Raw genomic sequence first — 19,186 nt, 5'->3', positions numbered from 1 at the left:
CTGTACTTTTGTGTTAAAATATATATTTATAATTTTAATAAATGACAAATTAAAAAGGCATGAACATTTTTTTTTGTATCGAAAAAATATCGAACCGTGACACCAAAGTATCGAACCGAACCGAACCGTGAATTTTGTGTATCGTTGCACCCCTAATATATATGTGTATATGTGTATATGTACATATATATATATATATATGTGTGTGTGTGTGTGTGTGTGTGTGTGTGTGTGTGTACACATATATATGTCCTGATATGCAGAGGCAAAGAGTTTAGGAGCAGTCACCGCAAATGCCCGGTCTCCTCTGTGTTTTAATCTGGACCTTGGGACAACTAGTAGCATTTGGTCCGCAGAGCTCAAAGATCTTGCAGGAGTATACCAGGTTAGAAGACCAGAAACATATGTAGGAGCTAGTCCATGCAGCGTCTTAAAAACAAGTGTTAAAATCAATTCGAAAACTGTTTGGCAAATCAAATCAAATCACTTTTATTGTCACATCACATGTGCAGGTACATTGGTGCAGCACATGTGAGTGAAATTCTTGTGTGCGAGCTTCACAAGCAACAGAGTTGTGTAAAATACAATAATGTAAACAAGCAAAATACAAGAATGGCTACATCTGAAACTAATAAATATATGTACAATATATAATAGTATATGCATTTCTGGATGTGTATACTAAATATTTTTCTACGTGTGTGTGTGTGTGTGTGTGTACACATATTTTACAAGTTAAATAGAGTAAACAATGAATAGAATTGTTTGAGGATGCTCTCAATGGCACAGTGATAGAAGGTCCTGAGGATGCGGGGGCTCATGCCGAGTCTTTTCAGTCTCCTGAGAAAGAAGAGGCGCTGCTGCGCCTTCTTCACTGTTTTGTTTGTGTATACTGACCACGTAAGATCCTCAGCCAGGTGTACGCCAAGGAACCGGAAGCTGCTCACTCTCTCCACAGCAGCGCCGCTGATGGTGATGGGGGTGTGTACTTCTCTGCACCTCCTTTATTAGAGTTACTTTCTCAATGTTTCACTCCAGCAAATAACCCTGAACTCTCACTTTCCTCAGTTGATAGAACAAACCTAAAGTTTACTATGTAATCTGCTCATCCTGTGGTCAATTTCAGTTTTTTAAACTGTTTTTCTTGGTGTTTTAAATCCTCTCCTGACTGTTGTGATTCATACAAACAAGGGATCGGTTAGATTTTCCATCAGCATACGGCATAACGATGGCCTTTGTCAGAGCTACATAAATACCGCTTGTTCTAGAGTTATCCAGTGCTCAGCTGGATGCTTACTTTTAATCCAATTAATCCTTTTAATTTTAGTTTGTTTTTAGTTTGAGCTATTTTAGGGGGATATCTGTGTGTGCAGGTGACTATTACTGTGCATAATTATTAGGCAACTTAACAAAAAACAAATATATACCCATTTCAATTATTTATTTTTACCAGTTAAACCAATATAACATCTCCACATTCACAAATATACATTTCTGACATTCAAAAACAAAACAAAAACAAATCAGCGACCAATATAGCCACCTTTCTTTGCAAGGACACTCAAAAGCCTGCCATCCATGGATTCTGTCAGTGTTTTGATCTGTTCACCATCAACATTGTGTGCAGCAGCAACCACAGCCTCCCAGACACTGTTCAGAGAGGTGTACTGTTTTCCCTCCTTGTAAATCTCACATTTGATGATGGACCACAGGTTCTCAATGGGGTTCAGATCAGGTGAACAAGGAGGCCATGTCATTAGTTTTTCTTCTTTTATACCCTTTCTTGCCAGCCACGCTGTGGAGTACTTGGACGCGTGTGATGGAGCATTATCCTGCATGAAAATAAGTGCCTGGAAGTGCCTCCTCGTGGTGTGGAGTTTTTGTTTGGTTGTTGTGTTCTTTGTTGTTGCAACCTTTTTTCCCTTTTTCGGCATGTTATTGGTAATACGGCGTTGCCGGCTCCTTATGTTATGATTATCTATAATAAAGACTATGTTATTTACTAAGAACACCTGTCTGTTTTCCTTTCATTCTGTTCTGGACTCATTTGTTACTGGTCCCCTCACTCGCATGCCTAGACCCCTTCGGGGGGGACGTATCACACTGCTTGAAGAAGGTGTCTTCCAGAAACTGGCAGTAGGACTGGGAGTTGAGCTTGACTCCATCCTCAACCCGAAAAGGCCCCACAAGCTCATCTTTGATGATACCAGCCCAAACCAGTACTCCACCTCCACCTTGCTGGCGTCTGAGTCGGACTGGAGCTCTCTGCCCTTTACCAATCCAGCCACGGGCCCATCCATCTGGCCCATCAAGACTCACTCTCATTTCATCAGTCCATAAAACCTTCTTGAGATATTTCTTGGCCCAGTCTTGACGTTTCAGCTTGTGTGTCTTGTTCAGTGGTGGTCGTCTTTCAGCCTTTCTTACCTTGGCCATGTCTCTGAGTATTGCACACCTTGTGCTTTTGGGCACTCCAGTGATGTTGCAGCTCTGAAATATGGCCAAACTGGTGGCAAGTGGCATCTTGGCAGCTGCACGCTTGACTTTTCTCAGTTCATGGGCAGTTATTTTGCGCCTTGGTTTTTCCACACGCTTCTTGCGACCCTGTTGACTATTTTGAATGAAACGCTTGATTGTTCGATGATCACGCTTCAGAAGCTTTGCAATTTTGAGACTGCTGCATCCCTCTGCAAGATATCTCACTATTTTTGACTTTTCTGAGCCTGTCAAGTCCTTCTTTTGACCCATTTTGCCAAAGGAAAGGACGTTGCCTAATAATTATGCACACCTGATATAGGGTGTTGATGTCATTAGACCACACGCCTTCTCATTACAGAGATGCACATCACCTAATATGCTTAATTGGTAGTAGGCTTTCGAGCCTATACAGCTTGGAGTAAGACAACATGCATGAAGAGGATGATGTGGACAAAATACTCATTTGCCTAATAATTCTGCACTCCCTGTATGGGAGTGATGGATGCACTGAAACAGCAAACAAGTGAAAGTCATGAATAGAACGGGACTTTTACTTTTTATGGATGATGTGTGTGCTAGACTGTTCAGCAGTCACCCACAGGATGTATGAGTCCAGACTTCGTGTCTGAGTAATAAACACAGTGACCTTTTCACTAAGCTTCTTCAGGGACTATTTTTCTGGTGGGTTTTTTTGCTGTGTTTTTTTTTTTTTTTTTTTTTCCATCGCACCCACGAGGAGTCATTTACACGGAAAATTATTATTCTATAGTGTATCAGAGATCTGTATTCCTCCTGGCCGCCCAGCCACAGCACACTAAATTAACTTGTATGGATAATTTCAAAGAAGAGACGATAAATAGGATGCGGGCAATTAGCATTTATTTTTTGTAATTCCCCTGACCACACACCACAGATAAGTACATTAGAAAGCCATTTGTTGTGTTGTGGGTCCTTTGATGACAGATGGTGAGCTGAAGTCATTTGACCTTGTCCTGCTGGCATTAATGAATGTGACTTTTTAAACTCGTAGTTAAACAAGAGGCGTTTCCAACACATGGGCTGAATGTAAAATGATGCCTCTGTTGATGTTGTGGAGTGAGAGTCAACTTTAAATGTCCAAATGTCATTTTTTTCCTGTTATTGTACTTCACTGGTTATGATTTTAGGAGGAAAATATAAAGAAAAGGTGAATTTTAAGTAAACTTGATATTTTTCCCACCTGGTATTGTTTTTTAACCTTTAACTGTCTGAGTGGCATCAGTTGTGATCCCAGCTGTATATTTTTATGTACTGTAGTAATGTGAAATATCATAAAAACCCTCCTTATAATTAATTTTCCAGAATACTTGTCCTGTAACTTCTGATCATTGGTATAGGTTAAAACATGGAAAGCTGTGTGGAAATATGTGTTTTTAACATTGTGGACTTGGACTTGTGGATTCAATTGTAATTTGTTGGTAATTATTCAGTGATTAGGCTAGGGGTGGGCGATATTACGGAGCCCCGCAGGGGACATGGGAGAAAAAAAAATTAAGACGGACTTTTGCGAGATCTCTCAAAACTAACTCAGGATCTCGCAAAACTTTTGCGAGATCTCACAAAACAAACTCGGGATCTCGCAAAACTTTTGCGAGATCTCGCAAAAGTTGAATTCCAACAATGGCGGCAGCTACTTAGTTGTAATATTACTCTTTCTGGGTCACAAAATACACTTTTAAGATATTTTGAGGCGTGAATGTAGTTGTGTAAACGTCAGATACCTGCTCGGTTTACAAGACATCACATATTTGCAAAAGTGCTCCGATGTTTTCGGAGATCTGACACCCACTAGCTCGAAGCTAGCTTCTACAGCCGGGAGGGACACCGCTTTCCCGGCACATTGTGCCTCGACCTCCCGGTCGGCTTCGAGCTGGCGGCCATCGAAGAATGCGGCTAAAACTTTTGCGAGATCTCGCAAAACTTTTGTGAGATCCCGAGTTTGTTTTGCGAGATCTCGCAAAAGTCCGTCTTAATTTTTTTTTTCTCCCATGTCCCCTGCGGGGCTCCGTATGATATAAACGATACATGATAGAAACGATATAAATTTGGCCAACGATAGAGATTTTGACTATATCGCTCTATCGCATGTTGATGATGTCATCAACATGCGCAATGCTTTTTGGTCGAAAGCATTGCAGCGGCTACAACCATGCAAATTATGCCGACAGTCATGGCAAAGAGATGAAGCACTTTTGAAATATGGGGAAAGCCAAAAACTGCGCTTCCTCCACTTCCGTAACATTGATTTATTAAAGTTGAATTCTCTCGCAGCTGTTCTCTTCCCATGTTGTTGCAGTATATTAATAACTAACCTTGTATTGTGGATGAATAATCTCAGTTGTTCTCCTGACTGAAGTTTGGCCCGTGTATAGCATCCTGCTATGCGATTGCATTTGTTCATACAGAATCCCTCACGTTAACTTTTATCGAGTGGAAAAAAATTTGGCGTTCATCCTCCAGCTTCACTGTGCTAATGTTATGCTAACATAGCTGTGTCGCTAGCGATCACGTAGCACAACATTATATACCAGGTAGTCGAACTTCAGTAACCCTGCAAACGCCACTGCTGTTTAGTTTTCTGTCTTCATTTATGTTGGAAGTGATAGCAGAGCTGTACGTTTTAATTAGTTTCAGAAATCTCAGTCAGAACATGGTATGTCATGTTTAGGTGGAAACTAGCGAGCTAACTTCCTGTTAACTTCTAACTCCGTTAAATTTAAATTCTGTTTTCATGGATGCATGGATGTTAAACTTAATTGTTACACCTGCTGAAGCAGCAACGCTGATGATTTCATTAAAGATGAAAGAATTTAGACCGTTTTTAACTCTCAGTGTTCGTTTGACTTTGGGACCTGAAATGGACGGAGTTTTGGACCCAGATTACTCCGCGAAGCTCCTCACTACGGCAGCCGTAATGCTCTGACAATCCATCAAGCAGTGCGGCTTACCAAAGTTGTACTAAAACATTTTTAACAGATTTCTGCACACCAAAATCGGTTTGAGGTCAGTAAGCACAACCAGAATTCATACATAAGGCACACTCTCGATTTTTGAGAAAATTAAAGGATTTTAAGTGTGCCTTATAGTGTGGAAAATGGGTTATACAGAAGAAAAGAATATATCGTGATATATATCGTTACCGCACGTGCTTCAAATTATATCGCGATATGGATTTTAGGCTATATCGCCCAGCCCTAGATTAGGCCTTACATTTTGTAAGGAGCAGTTTTTTTAAATAACCTAGACGCTTTTGATTTGTTCTGCTGAAAAAAAAAATTTGACACCAACATGATGTTTGTTCAGATTTAATTTAATACACAAGAATGGGAGTTATAAAGGATGAATAATAATAATGATAAGAAGAAGACGAAGAAGAAGATACGAAGAAGAAGAAAGTTGTGAAATTACTGTTACAGCAGCCAAAAACATAACAAATAAAAAATGAAAAACAAATACATTACACTAAAGAAAGAAGCACTAAAATATTTAAATAGAAAAAGTTAAATAGAAAATATAGAAAAGCGCTCAATAAATCAAAATCTCAATATGATACAATAAGGGGCTTCAGTATAAATTAAATGCAGGTATCTCTAACATCTGTGTCAGTGTGTCAGCTTCGTGTTCCACTGCATCTCCAGCAAATGGTGGGGGGTCGGGATCCATTCATTATCCACATCCATTAACCACAGCCATTTGGGTAACCTCTGAGTTAGCTGATTGAGGAATCCAAACAGGGTGTTGATTCAAACAGTGATGAATTCCCTCGGTGAGTAACAGAGACACATTCCAACAGCTTGCAGTTCAGCATTCAGGTCCCAAAAACGTGGCTTTTTCACTAACATGCCTGATATTACAAGGACATGGTACTGGAACCCGTACCTTTTAGACATAACAGGTGGAGTCTTCACATTTATTCTTACGTCTCTGTCGACCTGAAAAGTCTCAAAGCTGATGAGTGAGGCAGTCTCAGTGCAACGATCCATGAACTCTTCTGGTCTTAATAATCTAATCAAGTTCATCCATATTATTGTCCAAACACCACACTGATCAGCTACATCTTATTACGAAGTCACCAGGTCATCTAGATTTTGTTGTTAAAATGACAAAAGAGTGTGTTTGACTTCTTCTGAAATAAAAGTGTTTGAAATCTATAACTAATGACTTTTGAATAGTTAGTAATATCTGTCACATGCAGATAAAGGAAATGGTACAGGTATGATAAACACATGATAATAACTTATCACTTTAGATGTTAAAACACAGGCAATTTTACGTAAAACACTTTAAGAAATCACTTAACTGTATATGAAAGATAAATATAGTTATGGTTGGTGATGTTTCATTTGAAGCTTAAGGGTTTAGGGGACCGTAACTCCGACAGTCTTGGTCGTTGTGTCTTTGGGCAAGACACTTCACCCGTTGCCTACTGGTGGTGGTCAGAGGGCCCGGTGGCGCCTGTGTCTGGCAGCCTCGCCTCTGTCAGTGCGCCCCAGGGCAGCTGTCACACTTTCCTCAGGCAGCTTTTTCTAGCTCCATTACCAGACGAAAAATTACGTTATACAGTAATGAGACCGCTCGAAGTGACAAATTGTGATGAACGATGGCAGTCATCTAATCTATGACAAATGAATTGTTCTCTGTGACTGCTTCACAGTCAAGGCGCCCCGTTTATTTTTTTCTTTAAACATGAAACAGCAGTAGTTTGCATCTGCAGGAACATAACCCCTGTCCGATTTAAAAACAATGGGGTGATGGATGAAAAGAATAAAAGTAGTGCTGCATAATAACAGGCGCACATACGTAGCCCTCTAATGAACTTTAAATGTTTTCTTTCATTAATGTGCACAAAAGGTTTAAAGCTAACAACTACAGTAAAATAAGAGGCTTTCAAATGACAAAAGAGGAAGAAGTACAAAAGAAATGTGCAGCTTCAAGTGGAGCCCATTCACACAGAAAAATGACGGAGACATTTGTTTAGACATTTGTTACCTAGTAACTATTTTGGCTCCTGTCAGGATGCGTCAGACTCAGCTTTGAAAGCAGTGACAGTGATTGATTGATCCAGTTTACACATTGTACGTTTGGTTCACTCTAATACATCACGAGTATTTGTCTCAGTGTCTGGGAAGAAGAGAAAGCCTCCTTTGTATAATGTGGGAGATGAGCGGGGCAGTCTGTCACAATCAAGTCAACCGGTTATTGTTACTGTTGTTTGTGGATTTAGACTTAAACATCTTTATTTATACTGCTTAAAGGATTTTTGTGCAATTAGGTTGGAAGTTTGATCATGATCCAAGGAACAGATATTTCTAACCATAACATAAGGTTGAAAGCATCCTAGAATTCAAGTTTAGATTTTTCTGTCAGGGTGATTCATGTGGCCATTTATAAAGAGCCTTATAGTATTACTTCAGTAACTGCAATGTGCACCAGTAAGCCACAATATTAAAACCATTTGCTTGACCAATAGGGGAATATACTCGGGACTTGTGCAGGTGCCCTGTGGTCTCTGCCTCGGGGCCATTGGCAGCAGATCTTTTAGGTCCTGTGGGTTGCAGCACAGTTGGTGTTCAAAATGCTGAGGAGGGTTGTCATGAACCACAGTGGATGCACACAAGTGGGATCCAAGAGCAGACTCAATACACCTAATGCGTATTGAGTCTGAAGAACAGCTGAACAACCAAGTTAGCGAAAATGTGGAACTGAAGAAAACCACGAAGACAAACGAAACAGGGAGGCCGTAATTGGGACCGTGGGAGGGATCAGAGCAGGACCGTGGGGCTCAGAAGGGGGAAGTGTGTCCGTGGGAAGCGAACCCGAGGAGGCAGTGATGAGGACAGATGGTGCACTTAGCGATCCGAGCAGGCTGAAGGACAGGCAGGTGGCAGACACAAATTGACGTAGTTCATGTAACACATATATACAAAGCTTTTGCGGGGAGCCCAGTTACCACTGAGGGGTGACTAACGGACTGGCGTGGAGCATCCGTCAGCGCAGGGTTAAATAGTCCTCCAGGTAATTGCCCGGAATGGGATGCAGGTGTGATGGTGATGGTCCAGCCCGGGGGTGTGGCCACCGGGGCATCCCACACACTCCTTAGACACAGGGCCACGGACCATGACAAGGGTGGTACATGTCAAAACAACCTACTCACCAGGACCCAAGGTTTCATAGCAGAACTTTGCACTTTAACAAGATGATTAATAGGCATAACTTTAAAGTCAGTGGTTTTATTGTTTCAATTTAAATCAGGGGCTCTGTCGAAATACATTTAACGGTCACAATCTGTGATGCACTCTTTATACGTGCAACAAGAGACAGCTGAAAAGTGCTAAAAGCACTAAGGTGTGAGTACAACTCTTAGATTGAAGTTGGCCTTGATTGCAGCTGTATTGCAGTTATTTTCCCACACTTTCGTTAAAGGGCCCTCCTTAAACTGGCTCTGGTGTCTACTTACTGGGTGACAGATGATCAGCCGTGGTACAGCTAGCCCGAAGGGGGTGATCTGTTCTGCTTTTTGAATATTTCAGAGCCCTTGGCATTTCTTCTTGCAATGAGCTCAGACAGTGAGAGTAGAAGTCTTTATGCCATCAGTCCTTATGCTGTGGCTTAGAGTATGCAGACGCCAACCGAGAGGCTGGGACTATCCCATGTGTGGTTATGTCATCAGGAGTTCCTTTTTTTTTTTTTTTTTTTTTTTTTTTTTGCCTGTCCCGTTTGGCTCTTTTGCCATCAGAATTGTTGTCTAAAGGCAAAGAAAGATGCCCAACGGATTTACTTTACCAAATTGACCATCCCAGCCTTGCCACAATGGTCCATTTGATTCACCTTTTATTGTTTATTTTATTTTCACTTACTGAATATGGGACAGACTTGACTGGGGGAAAGAAGGGGAGAAAGAAAGAGGGAAAGAGAAACAGCTGAGAAGAGGGACGGGGGAGAAGGGCAAAAGACAAAAACCAACAGAATGAGCAGAAAAAGAAAAAAAAAGAAGAAAAAAAGAAAAAAAAATGCATATATCAATCACCTGGGTCACCTGCTGAGAAAGAAAAAAGAAAACAAGCAGAAGAGAACAAGAGTAATAGAATAAACAACATCACAATGATATATGGGAATATGACAGTAAATACTAAATATTAAACATTATTGTGCAGCACATAAGATCAACAGAACACAGTGTGCTTTGAGGTAGGAGCCAAAAAGGGTGTAGTTTGTGGGTGTGATCACCCGTGTGTACACCTGTGAGCATGGACGCGTTTGTTTTTTTGTTTTTTAAAAGGTTCCTTCATGTAATGATCTGCTAGAGGGTGGGGGGGGGCCACAGCCCCGTCCTCCAGGGCATGAAGCAGGTATGGAGGAGATCAAAACTCCAGACATCCAGAGGCCCCCAGAACACAAGAGACCAAGGAAGACCAACAGAGGGGCAGCCGCGCCACTGTCCCAGAAAGAGCTGAGGAGAGTCCCAGATGAGGGCTCACTCAGCAGAGCAGAGGAGCAGAAGCCAGGGGGAGTTGCAGTGACGCGCCCGTGAGCTCCGCCGGCAGCCAGCCGTGCCTGAGTGACCGAGCCCCAGGCCGAGAAGTGGCCCGAGCAAGCCCCAGGCTCCAGGCCCCGATAAGCGGCCGCCAAGGAGTGAGCCGGTGTGTACCTGGACGCCCATCCCCGGACACAAAGAACCACCAACGCACCGATGTCTGAGGGAGTCCGCCACTGGCAGGGGAAGTGGTGGTAGGGGGAGATAGGCCTCCATACCTTGGAGGGCCTGAGATGTCCCCAGAGAGGTGGCGCCTGACACCCAACCTGACATATAGACACAGACATACAGACACACACATATACAAACATCCATTCCCACCCTCATGCTCTCATATACACTTACTCCACACTCAACCAACGTGGAGACAGACATAAAGAGACGCTGTACACACGATCACACTCCCCAAGCGTACTCTAAGCCCCGGGTCTAGGTACCCTTGCCCCTGGAGGGGGGGGAACTGCACCCAGACCCAGGTGGTGTTACCCTTTTCCCTGCGGTGGGGGGAGGCAGACCGCCCCGACTCCGCAGCAGCAGGGAGGCCCCACACTCCAGACCGCAGTCGGACAGCCAACTCCTCCTCCTAGCCCCCCCGCTCCAGCAGGTCGCAGAGAATGGGGGTGAGAGAAGACTCCAAACCTCCCTCCACCCGCTCATTGTAGTGTTGATGCATGTGTGTTCTAAGGTGCATTTAAAACCCAGGAGGGCATGGAGCTACCTGCCAGAGAGCAGCAGGTAAGCGCATAGTCCCTCCTGCTAGCCCTCAATGTCTACGTGTATTTAACATTGAGAGGTGGGCAACGACGCCAGGGGTGGGGTGTACACCCTGATGGTACTTTGGATTCCGTGTATCGTGCCCACCCCCAAGATCCTATATGTATGTGTAATGAGAGTGTGAGTAATGTGAATGTCTAAGTTGTGGGATAAAATTGAGGCAGAGGCAGCCAGAAGGGGACGGGGGACGGGGGGGGGGGGGGTGGCCTCCTCTGCACCCTGGTGACATACCCCTACTCCAAGGTCCTGCATGTGTGGGTGGTTGTGGTGGAGCGGGAAGAGGGAGGCAGCTGGAGATGGGGAGGGAAGGAAGGGAGGGGCAAGTGACCCCTCCCTGGGGCCAGCTCCCCCGCTGACCCCAGTAGGCACTCCCACACTCCGCGACCCGCCAGGGAAAGGGGGCCCAGGCCCATCCAGACCGGGGCCCAGCGCAGCAGCGCCTCCCGGCCCCACAGAGCCCAGGACAGTCCACCCAACCCCACCACAGAGAAAACTGCACCCACCCGACCATCAACCATATTTATTTTATTCAAATCCGTTCTCTTTGAATACAGCTGACAGCCGAGCGCGGCCTGACAAGGACATTTCTAATTTTGTTTTACCACAGAAAGGCAAATATGCAGCTACGGTGACACGTTTTTGTTTGCCGTAAATATCACTGTCAGTGTGTCAAACACAGAGACGAGGTTGCAGTTTGTCTCCGCTCGTCACCGCCGGCTCATGTACAGACAGGGCCAGGCTCCAGTGCAAACCTGAAGCAAGATTAGCTAATGTCTCTATAGACCTGTTCATCATGCTCTGCCCACTCTAATGGCAAATAAATCTCACAACAGGCTTCCCTTCATTTGAGGAGCGTATAAATGTCTCCAAGTGCCCGTTCACCAGTGCACAGCTGATCGCACACTTTTTAATGTGTTGGTATTTGATCTGAACAGTACAACATATTTAATGGAACCACAGATAGTATTCTCTGATGGCTGCATGGATAAATAACCTACACACTAATGCTAATTAATTTCTAGTTCATGCCATCTCTTTCCCTAAAGTTAATGAGCTGTCTCCATCTACTGATTGACTAGTCACAGCCTAACTGTTGCTAAGTGGTACTGTATGCAGGTGCTGAATTACAGCCTGCCACCCAATTATACTGTACATAATGAAGAAAGTAATGTAATGCAGCTTCACTGCCAAAGATACACATCTTCAATGAGACATAATTAAATACTGAACTAGATTTTGTTTGTAGTCTCTTACAGCCCACTCAGTTCGATCTATTCTTGCTGGAGTGGAAGACAAGAAAAACTTTCCATTTATGCTCAATTCTGTGTGTATAATGATATGAGTGGCAGACTTTGTGAATGTCTCTTATTTCAAAACTGTGGTTTCTTCATTTCTGGGAGAACTAGCCGTTTCTTGATAAGGCAAGACTGACAGACTTGTCGCTTGCGCCTACTGGTTATGCAAAATCAGAAAAATTGCCAGAAGAATCTCCGCCGATGAGTCGTGAAGCAAGGTTTTAGAATTGGAAAATTTTTAAGTTGTACAAATGCTGATTCACCTGTTTGTGTCATGATATGCAAGGGTAGATTGTGTGAAGAGAAAGAGGTGGAACCAAATGCAGACAACGGAGAGGTGGAAGCCTTTATTGTTGGCTGCACAAAATACTACAAAGCAAAAGGCAAGAGGAGACTGGGATGACTAATAAAAACATAAACTGCAGAAAGCTAAACACAGAAAACCAATACTTGATAACCTGAGACCTGGATGGAACCTTTGACTTGACAAGACAAGACAAGACAGCTGATATGACGAGACAAAGGGGAAACTCAAAACACGGGACACGGGACGCGAGACTGTTAAAGTAAAACAGGAACCAAGAGATGTGCACAAAAATGCAGACTTGACATTGTGACATATGGAAGAGACACAACTGGGAAACAGATGAATAAACATAAAGACAGAACCAAACCTACACTGGAGACATGACCCACTAAACATGGGAGGCCCATTTATGACCTGTCATTTTATTTGCCATTAGAATATTTTAAATTTCATAACTATTTCCTGCCATGAATTTGTGAATATATTTCTTTTCATGCAGGAATTGGCCTGTTAGTCTGGCTAATGGTTTCCAGGATTATGGAAAATTGCCTGAAAATATGTATGTTTTTTTTTTTTAAAACATTAGAATCATTGATTTGGTTGTAATTTGGTGGTAATTATTCCATAATTAGGCATCTCGTTTTGGCTCGTTTTTGTAGTCACACAAGGGAAAATAGTGGCACAACCAAAATTGTGATGGTGTGCATTGCCTTTGAAATGGTTATTCCAAAGACATGCACCTGGTCTGCAACCACACAGACTTATGCTTTTCTCTGATCACACATAGTTTTATCAAAGTTTTAAAATAAGTCTAAGTATGACATTTACAAGGTCACCTACAATTATCCAGCCTGTAGTCCATGTTCAGATTTTTCTGGATGATACACTTTTAAAAACATATTAAAAGACAATTAAAGCTGAAAATAGGATATTTTTATAGAAACAGATCTCAATTCGCTAGGATGGTGAACCCCAGCAACTCGAAGAGAGTATGTATTGCATGTCTGTCAGTGACAAAGCTCTGCTGCAATGACTGCCTCCTTACCGCCGCTCCTTGATTGAATTTAAACAAAGAACTTACAGATCGAAATTTTTAAGGTCAGCTGTGATTCTTTTTTAAAACGAACTTGCATTGAGCTACAAAAACTATGAAGCTGCATCTCCTTCACTGAAACATTTCAGAGGGTTGTATTTGTAATTCTGCAAAAACTCTGGTACATGTTCTTTTTCATTTTTGTGTATAATGTGTCCTTTTTATTATGTAGCTGATTGTCTTGATTTTTATGTTTTCTTCTTTTATTTTTTTTATTTTTGTTAACCCATTTTACACTGATCTATGAATCATTCAAGCATAAAAAAGGCGCCTAAAAGGAATGAAACACTGTTAATCCCACATAACATAACAAACAAGTATGAACCAATTCTAAAAATGTACCTTTAGGGACTTTGTTACAAGCAGTATGTCACAAAAAATAGTTTTCTAATTTCTTTAGCTGAATCATTGAAAAATGCCAAAGATAATGCAGCTCGACAGGCATAAAACAGATTTTTTTGGACTAACAAGGTGATTCTCAAAGAGCTATTAGCTCAAAACTTGGCCTGTCTCAGCATGGTGTGCAGCGTGTCCTTTAAAAATAAATAAAGGAACTGGACAAGTAGAGGACAAAAGCAGAAGTAGCAGGCCTAAAAAATTATCTAAAGCAGATGAACAGTATCTGAAAGTCATGTCCTTAAGAAATAGGAAAGATAACAGCAGAGACCTGACACAGGAGCTGAGAGAAGCATTTGGACCTTCAGTTGATCTGAAGACATATCGGCTGTCAACGAGTCATTCTTAGGGAAACAGCGAAAAAAGGCTGTGGTATGCCAAGTTACACAAGAACTGGACTGAAATCAGTGACAACAGGTTTGATGAAGTGAAGAATCCAAATGTGGAATTTATGGTTCAGACAGCTCAGGCTGTGTGAAGAGTAAAAGTGGTCAGACAGTAAGCACAGTATTGAATCTTTCATACATTACAAATATTAGAAGCACAAACAGAGAACCAATATTCTTTTATAAAATATAACAATCATTTTAGTTGCTAAATGGCTCGAGACATTTGAGGGTTTAATTTGTAATCAAAATGCTCACTTGCCCTTTGAAAACCTCGACCTCCACATACTTTTCATTGCACAGTATGACATCACAGTACTTCCTGTTGAACTTTTTAGGTCAGTGATTCATGCTGATCCATTTAAGCATAAGAAAAGCACAGTTACACAGCAGTATACCTTTATATAATGATAGATGTACTATGACTCACGTGTGCAATCAAAAGAAGGGGAAATTTTGGGGTCACTTTAAGTCATTGTTTTTCTGCTTGTTTGACCCTTGTCTCCATCTCTGTTGACTGTTATAAAATACTGAGAGTGTGACTCTTCCTTATTTGAAGACTGACCTCATGAGTTTTTTGTTTTGAAAAAGAAAATTGACCGGTGTTTCTCATGTATGCGTGCTGTTCAGGAGCGATTAGCACAGGTGAGGAAACGAGCAGCACGAGTGTGTTGCTGCCCAACTATCAGGGTTAATTGTGTCCAATTACTTTGTTGCCTGGGCGGTCGCTCTGCTGCCAGCACGTATCCTGTTGCAGTCACTGACATAATCATCTGACAGCTTCCACACACTTCACCTGTAGGAGTGTAAGTACTTGCAGCCTGGCCTATGTGGTGGTGGTGGTGTTAAAAAAAGTTATGATGAGAGGTTTTGGACAAATATTCCAGATATTTTTACATTTTACCTCAGATCAATTTAGTTTGCTCACCAGGTGTTGTGCCATTATGAATATAGTGGCCTTGAAAAGCTGCCTCAGTGGGAGCTCTCCAGAAATGTTCTCTCATGTGCCATCTGTTAGCATGTGAAGCGAATGCTGGAAGGGAGACTGGCAGGTGTAAAAAATTCTCGCTGTGCATTTAATTGGCTGAGACATGAAGACTCTAAAGACAGGTAATGTAAAATGATGGAAGAGCTCTTTGCTATGCAAATGTGAACACTCGTGGCAGCAGTGTGTCACAGCTGTCACTTAGCTGTTAAAGCTTGAGGTTTAAATGACACTTTTACACCTGTCCATGAAATGACCGAGAGCAGCAGAGGCGGGGAAAGCCAGGGGTGTCCCTCCATGAATAAGGCAGGCTGGTGTAAATTAATTAAAGAAAAGAAGAAAGGAAGTCCTTTAAGTTGTTGTGTTTGGAATGTGTGTATCGATGTATATTGATGGTGGTTGCAAAAAAATGAAGACTGAGGCAACTTCCTGGTGTGAAAATTGTTGGCTCAGTGTGTTACAGCCATAATTACCAGATTGTACAGATGCAGCCAATCTCATCTTATTTGAAAGCCTAGCATGTATTTAGTAAGTTATCAGTTGCTGTATACATATCACCTAATACGAGCCCTTCTAGGTGGCTTGGTGGATCCATAGATCAATCAAATATTAGACTGGATGTAAATTTTGGAAAACAAGAAGCAAATACAAACACCACCCACTGAACACTGGACGTGGGATAGACGTGCATTGGGTTCATCAGTCCATGACCAATTCTGGACATCTATACAATGTCCAAACTAGGTCCACAAATTGGACGTCCAAGCATGACCCAACTTGGAGGTCAATATGATGTTCAACATTTGAACTTTGGACTGGGTAGTTTTTTGTGGTTTATTCATTTAAATTAATCAACTTATTTGTTTTTAACCAGGTCAAACTGTAATTTATTAAAATGTGTTGAAATAAGTTTAAAAGAACATTTGCATTATATATGGTTCATTTTTTACAGTTATCCTGTTTTATTGTGAAGAATGAATGAAGATTGTGGTTGTGATCAGTAGCTAGACTGAGAGAAGTTGCGACAAAAAGTATGAGAGTTAGTCCAGTCCACACACAAACACTTGCATAATCTGCTAGATAGTCTTTGTCGATATAGCCATTGTGCAAACTTCCTGTGAGAAGCTGGGGACATTTCTGCTCCAAATTCACCGTGCAGCTGCTCACTTTTGTTTTAGCATCAAGAGCCCGCACCAACCATCCACTGATTATGGACCATCACTCTGCATTCCTTTACACATAACTGTTTCCCATGTTTCCAGGGGGTGGGGAACAGGTCCTCCACCCTCTGGAAACATGGGACTACAGAGCCCCTAGAAGCAGTATAAAAGTGCCATCTAAAATGAGCCTAAGTTTGACATTGAAATAATTTCTGTCATTAATCCAACATCTCTTTGCACAGTGGGCGGATGTTTTAAGCTTTGTTTACATATAGTGTATACTCTTTGCAGGCCACAGTCACTGACATGCTGTGGTTACATAGATAACCCTCATCATGTGTAATATTAATCATATTATATAATATTATATTAATGATTTCCTTAAGTTGAGAAACATTTTATGTTACCTGTGAATTAAGGTCACCACAGTCACACAAACACAAGTCTTTTAAGCCTATTTTCCATTAGTACCTACTATTTTTTGAAGCCATTTTTCCCATTGCCGGGTTTCAAAAATGGCGGTTTTGATTTTCATGAAGGAGACACTCTCATGACTCATTAAGAGATGCTACTGACCAGCCAATCGGTGGCATGCAGTCTGACAACGCCACATTTTAGTACCTGTTCGGATCGCTTGGAACTAAAAAAGTACCTGGTACCAGGTACCTAATGGAAAAACCTGAAAACTGTGGTGAACCGTGTCGAGTCAATCTAAGTAGGTCACTGGTATATAAATAGCAACAAACTGTGTTCAGGAATATTGTGAAGGTAAAACTGTGTGACGTGTCTCCTCAAGTCTGTGGTTAAATAATTATATTATGCTGTGATTAGATTAGTAGCTTACAAACTAACCGTTTTGCTCTGTTAGCTTCTTGCTACCTGTGCTGATGACCTCATGTCAGATTTTGGCATTTTTAATTTGTTTTGTCATTTACTACCTTCATATGATATAGAAACATCAGTCCACATCCACTGGTCCAGTCAGAGATGGAGGCTCCAATGGTTTATCACTTAATTGCATTTAGCTGGTGTCTCGGGTGTAATTCAGCTCACGATTAGCTGGCGAGGGTGAAAACCTGCAGGGAAAAGTGGGACCAAGACCCAGTGGACTACTTCTGATTTTCCTCTGATATTCTACATGGAGTTGTCTTTGTCTGAAATTAAAGTGTAATTCTGCGCTGCACTGTGGTGCAGTCTGTGGCCCGTTGGTGAAAACGCAGCATAATTACTGCATTAAAGATTTTTAACAACCAGAACTTCCAGAGGGTTGCTTCTCTCAGCAGCTGCTCATTCTTTAAATAATTCTGAACAGTAAATTTTCATTAATGCATCTTCGCTCTGCTTCTCTTTGATTTACAAAGAGGCAGGTATGGTTTTTAAATGTCTCAATCAGCACTGATTTTCTTTACCCTTTTTCTTCTGTTTCCCCTGCAGTTAAACCAACTGTCATTGACGTTGATATATACGTGAACAGTATCGGGCCAGTTTCTTCAATAAATATGGTAAGTCAGACCTTTCTCCATTAATCTACATGAAATTATATGTACATGTGGGTTTATGAGGAATACAACACAGGTTGAAAGGTGAGAGTGTCTCAGCAGCAGCAGCTGATTCAAACTTTTGGATGTCAGCGACTGACACTTGAACTAATTCAGAACAGTTTACCTGTCTGTGTGCAGATAAAGATATTTTAGGTCCATCCTAACACAAATATGTTTACCTGTTTTTGGTACTCACCATTTATAAGATAATTTCACTGGAACAGCTTATACAACATGGCCAAAATTCATTATGAATTTTGAATGATATTAATATTTATCTCTGAGAGTTTGTTTTTTTTCTCCTAATGGATCTGTCGGGCATAATAGAGAGTGGATATTCCTAATATGGTCATCTCAGGGCATGGCAGTGCTGCGAGTACATAAGCTCCAGTCACCTGCTGGTTTGCAGGAGACAGCCAATCAGATAAACGCTACCTTAAAGGGAGACAGCTTGTTTCAGACACCGAGTCCCTGATAAAGTAAATGAGGATTATTTTGAGCTGTGCTCATACAAAGCTGTGCGGTGCGCTCGGGAAATGAGCGTAATAGGTCTAATTCTCCTGCTGGTACCAAAACAAATGCAGAACAACATCTTTATCTTTCATCTTAAAGCATCACCACTTCATTTATCTGTCAAATCTGTTTCCATAACTTATTATTTAGCAGTTACTTACTTAACAGTTATTTACTAACTGTTATCTTTTCAAGCAGCGACATATGAATATATGTAACTTTCCACTTTGATGATTTTAATGTACAAACATATCTAATCAGTATATAATAGTATTTTAGCATTTAGTGCAGTATTTAGCACTTTTCCCCCTCTGTTGTGCAGTATAAGGGTTATATTTTATTTTAACATGTTGGCTTTAAAATTTAATCTGACATTTATTCCAAAACTTGCATAAATAAATGTAACACTTCTTATAGTTTAAATTCTCTCCTTACATTTCTGCATGTATTATGCGCAGCATAATTCTGCTTAAAGCATAGCCTTGCTCGTTATCTTTTATGTTTCCTCCAATCCTCAATATAAAAGAAGAAAAGAAAGAAAAAGTACAAGGACAACATACAAATATCACAAGAAATCAGCACAGAAAAATGAAAATGAAATAAATAAATAAAACCTCATCTCCCAAAGGCTGAGGAGCCTGCAGCATGAGAGGCTTAAATGCTGTCAAATCAGAGGGATGAGATC

General features: G+C 41.4%; 1 protein-coding gene across 2 annotated transcripts in view; it reads left to right on the top strand.

The window, feature by feature from the left end:
* gabrg3 (gamma-aminobutyric acid type A receptor subunit gamma3) overlaps positions 1-19,186 on the top strand; it is a 74,510-nt gene that overhangs the window by 8,980 nt on the left and 46,344 nt on the right. For both annotated transcript variants that reach the window (XM_085347156.1, XM_085347155.1), the window contains exon 3: positions 17,882-17,949. In XM_085347156.1, the coding sequence (XP_085203282.1) occupies positions 17,882-17,949 (68 nt within the window). The remainder of the gene's footprint in view (positions 1-17,881; positions 17,950-19,186) is intronic.

Source organism: Diplotaxodon limnothrissa, linkage group LG23 (assembly GCF_057381915.1).
Source record: "Diplotaxodon limnothrissa isolate DT_005_m linkage group LG23, D_limnothrissa_male_GT1.1, whole genome shotgun sequence".
NCBI lineage: Eukaryota > Metazoa > Chordata > Actinopteri > Cichliformes > Cichlidae > Diplotaxodon > Diplotaxodon limnothrissa.
This window is presented reverse-complemented; position numbering and strand designations above follow the sequence as displayed.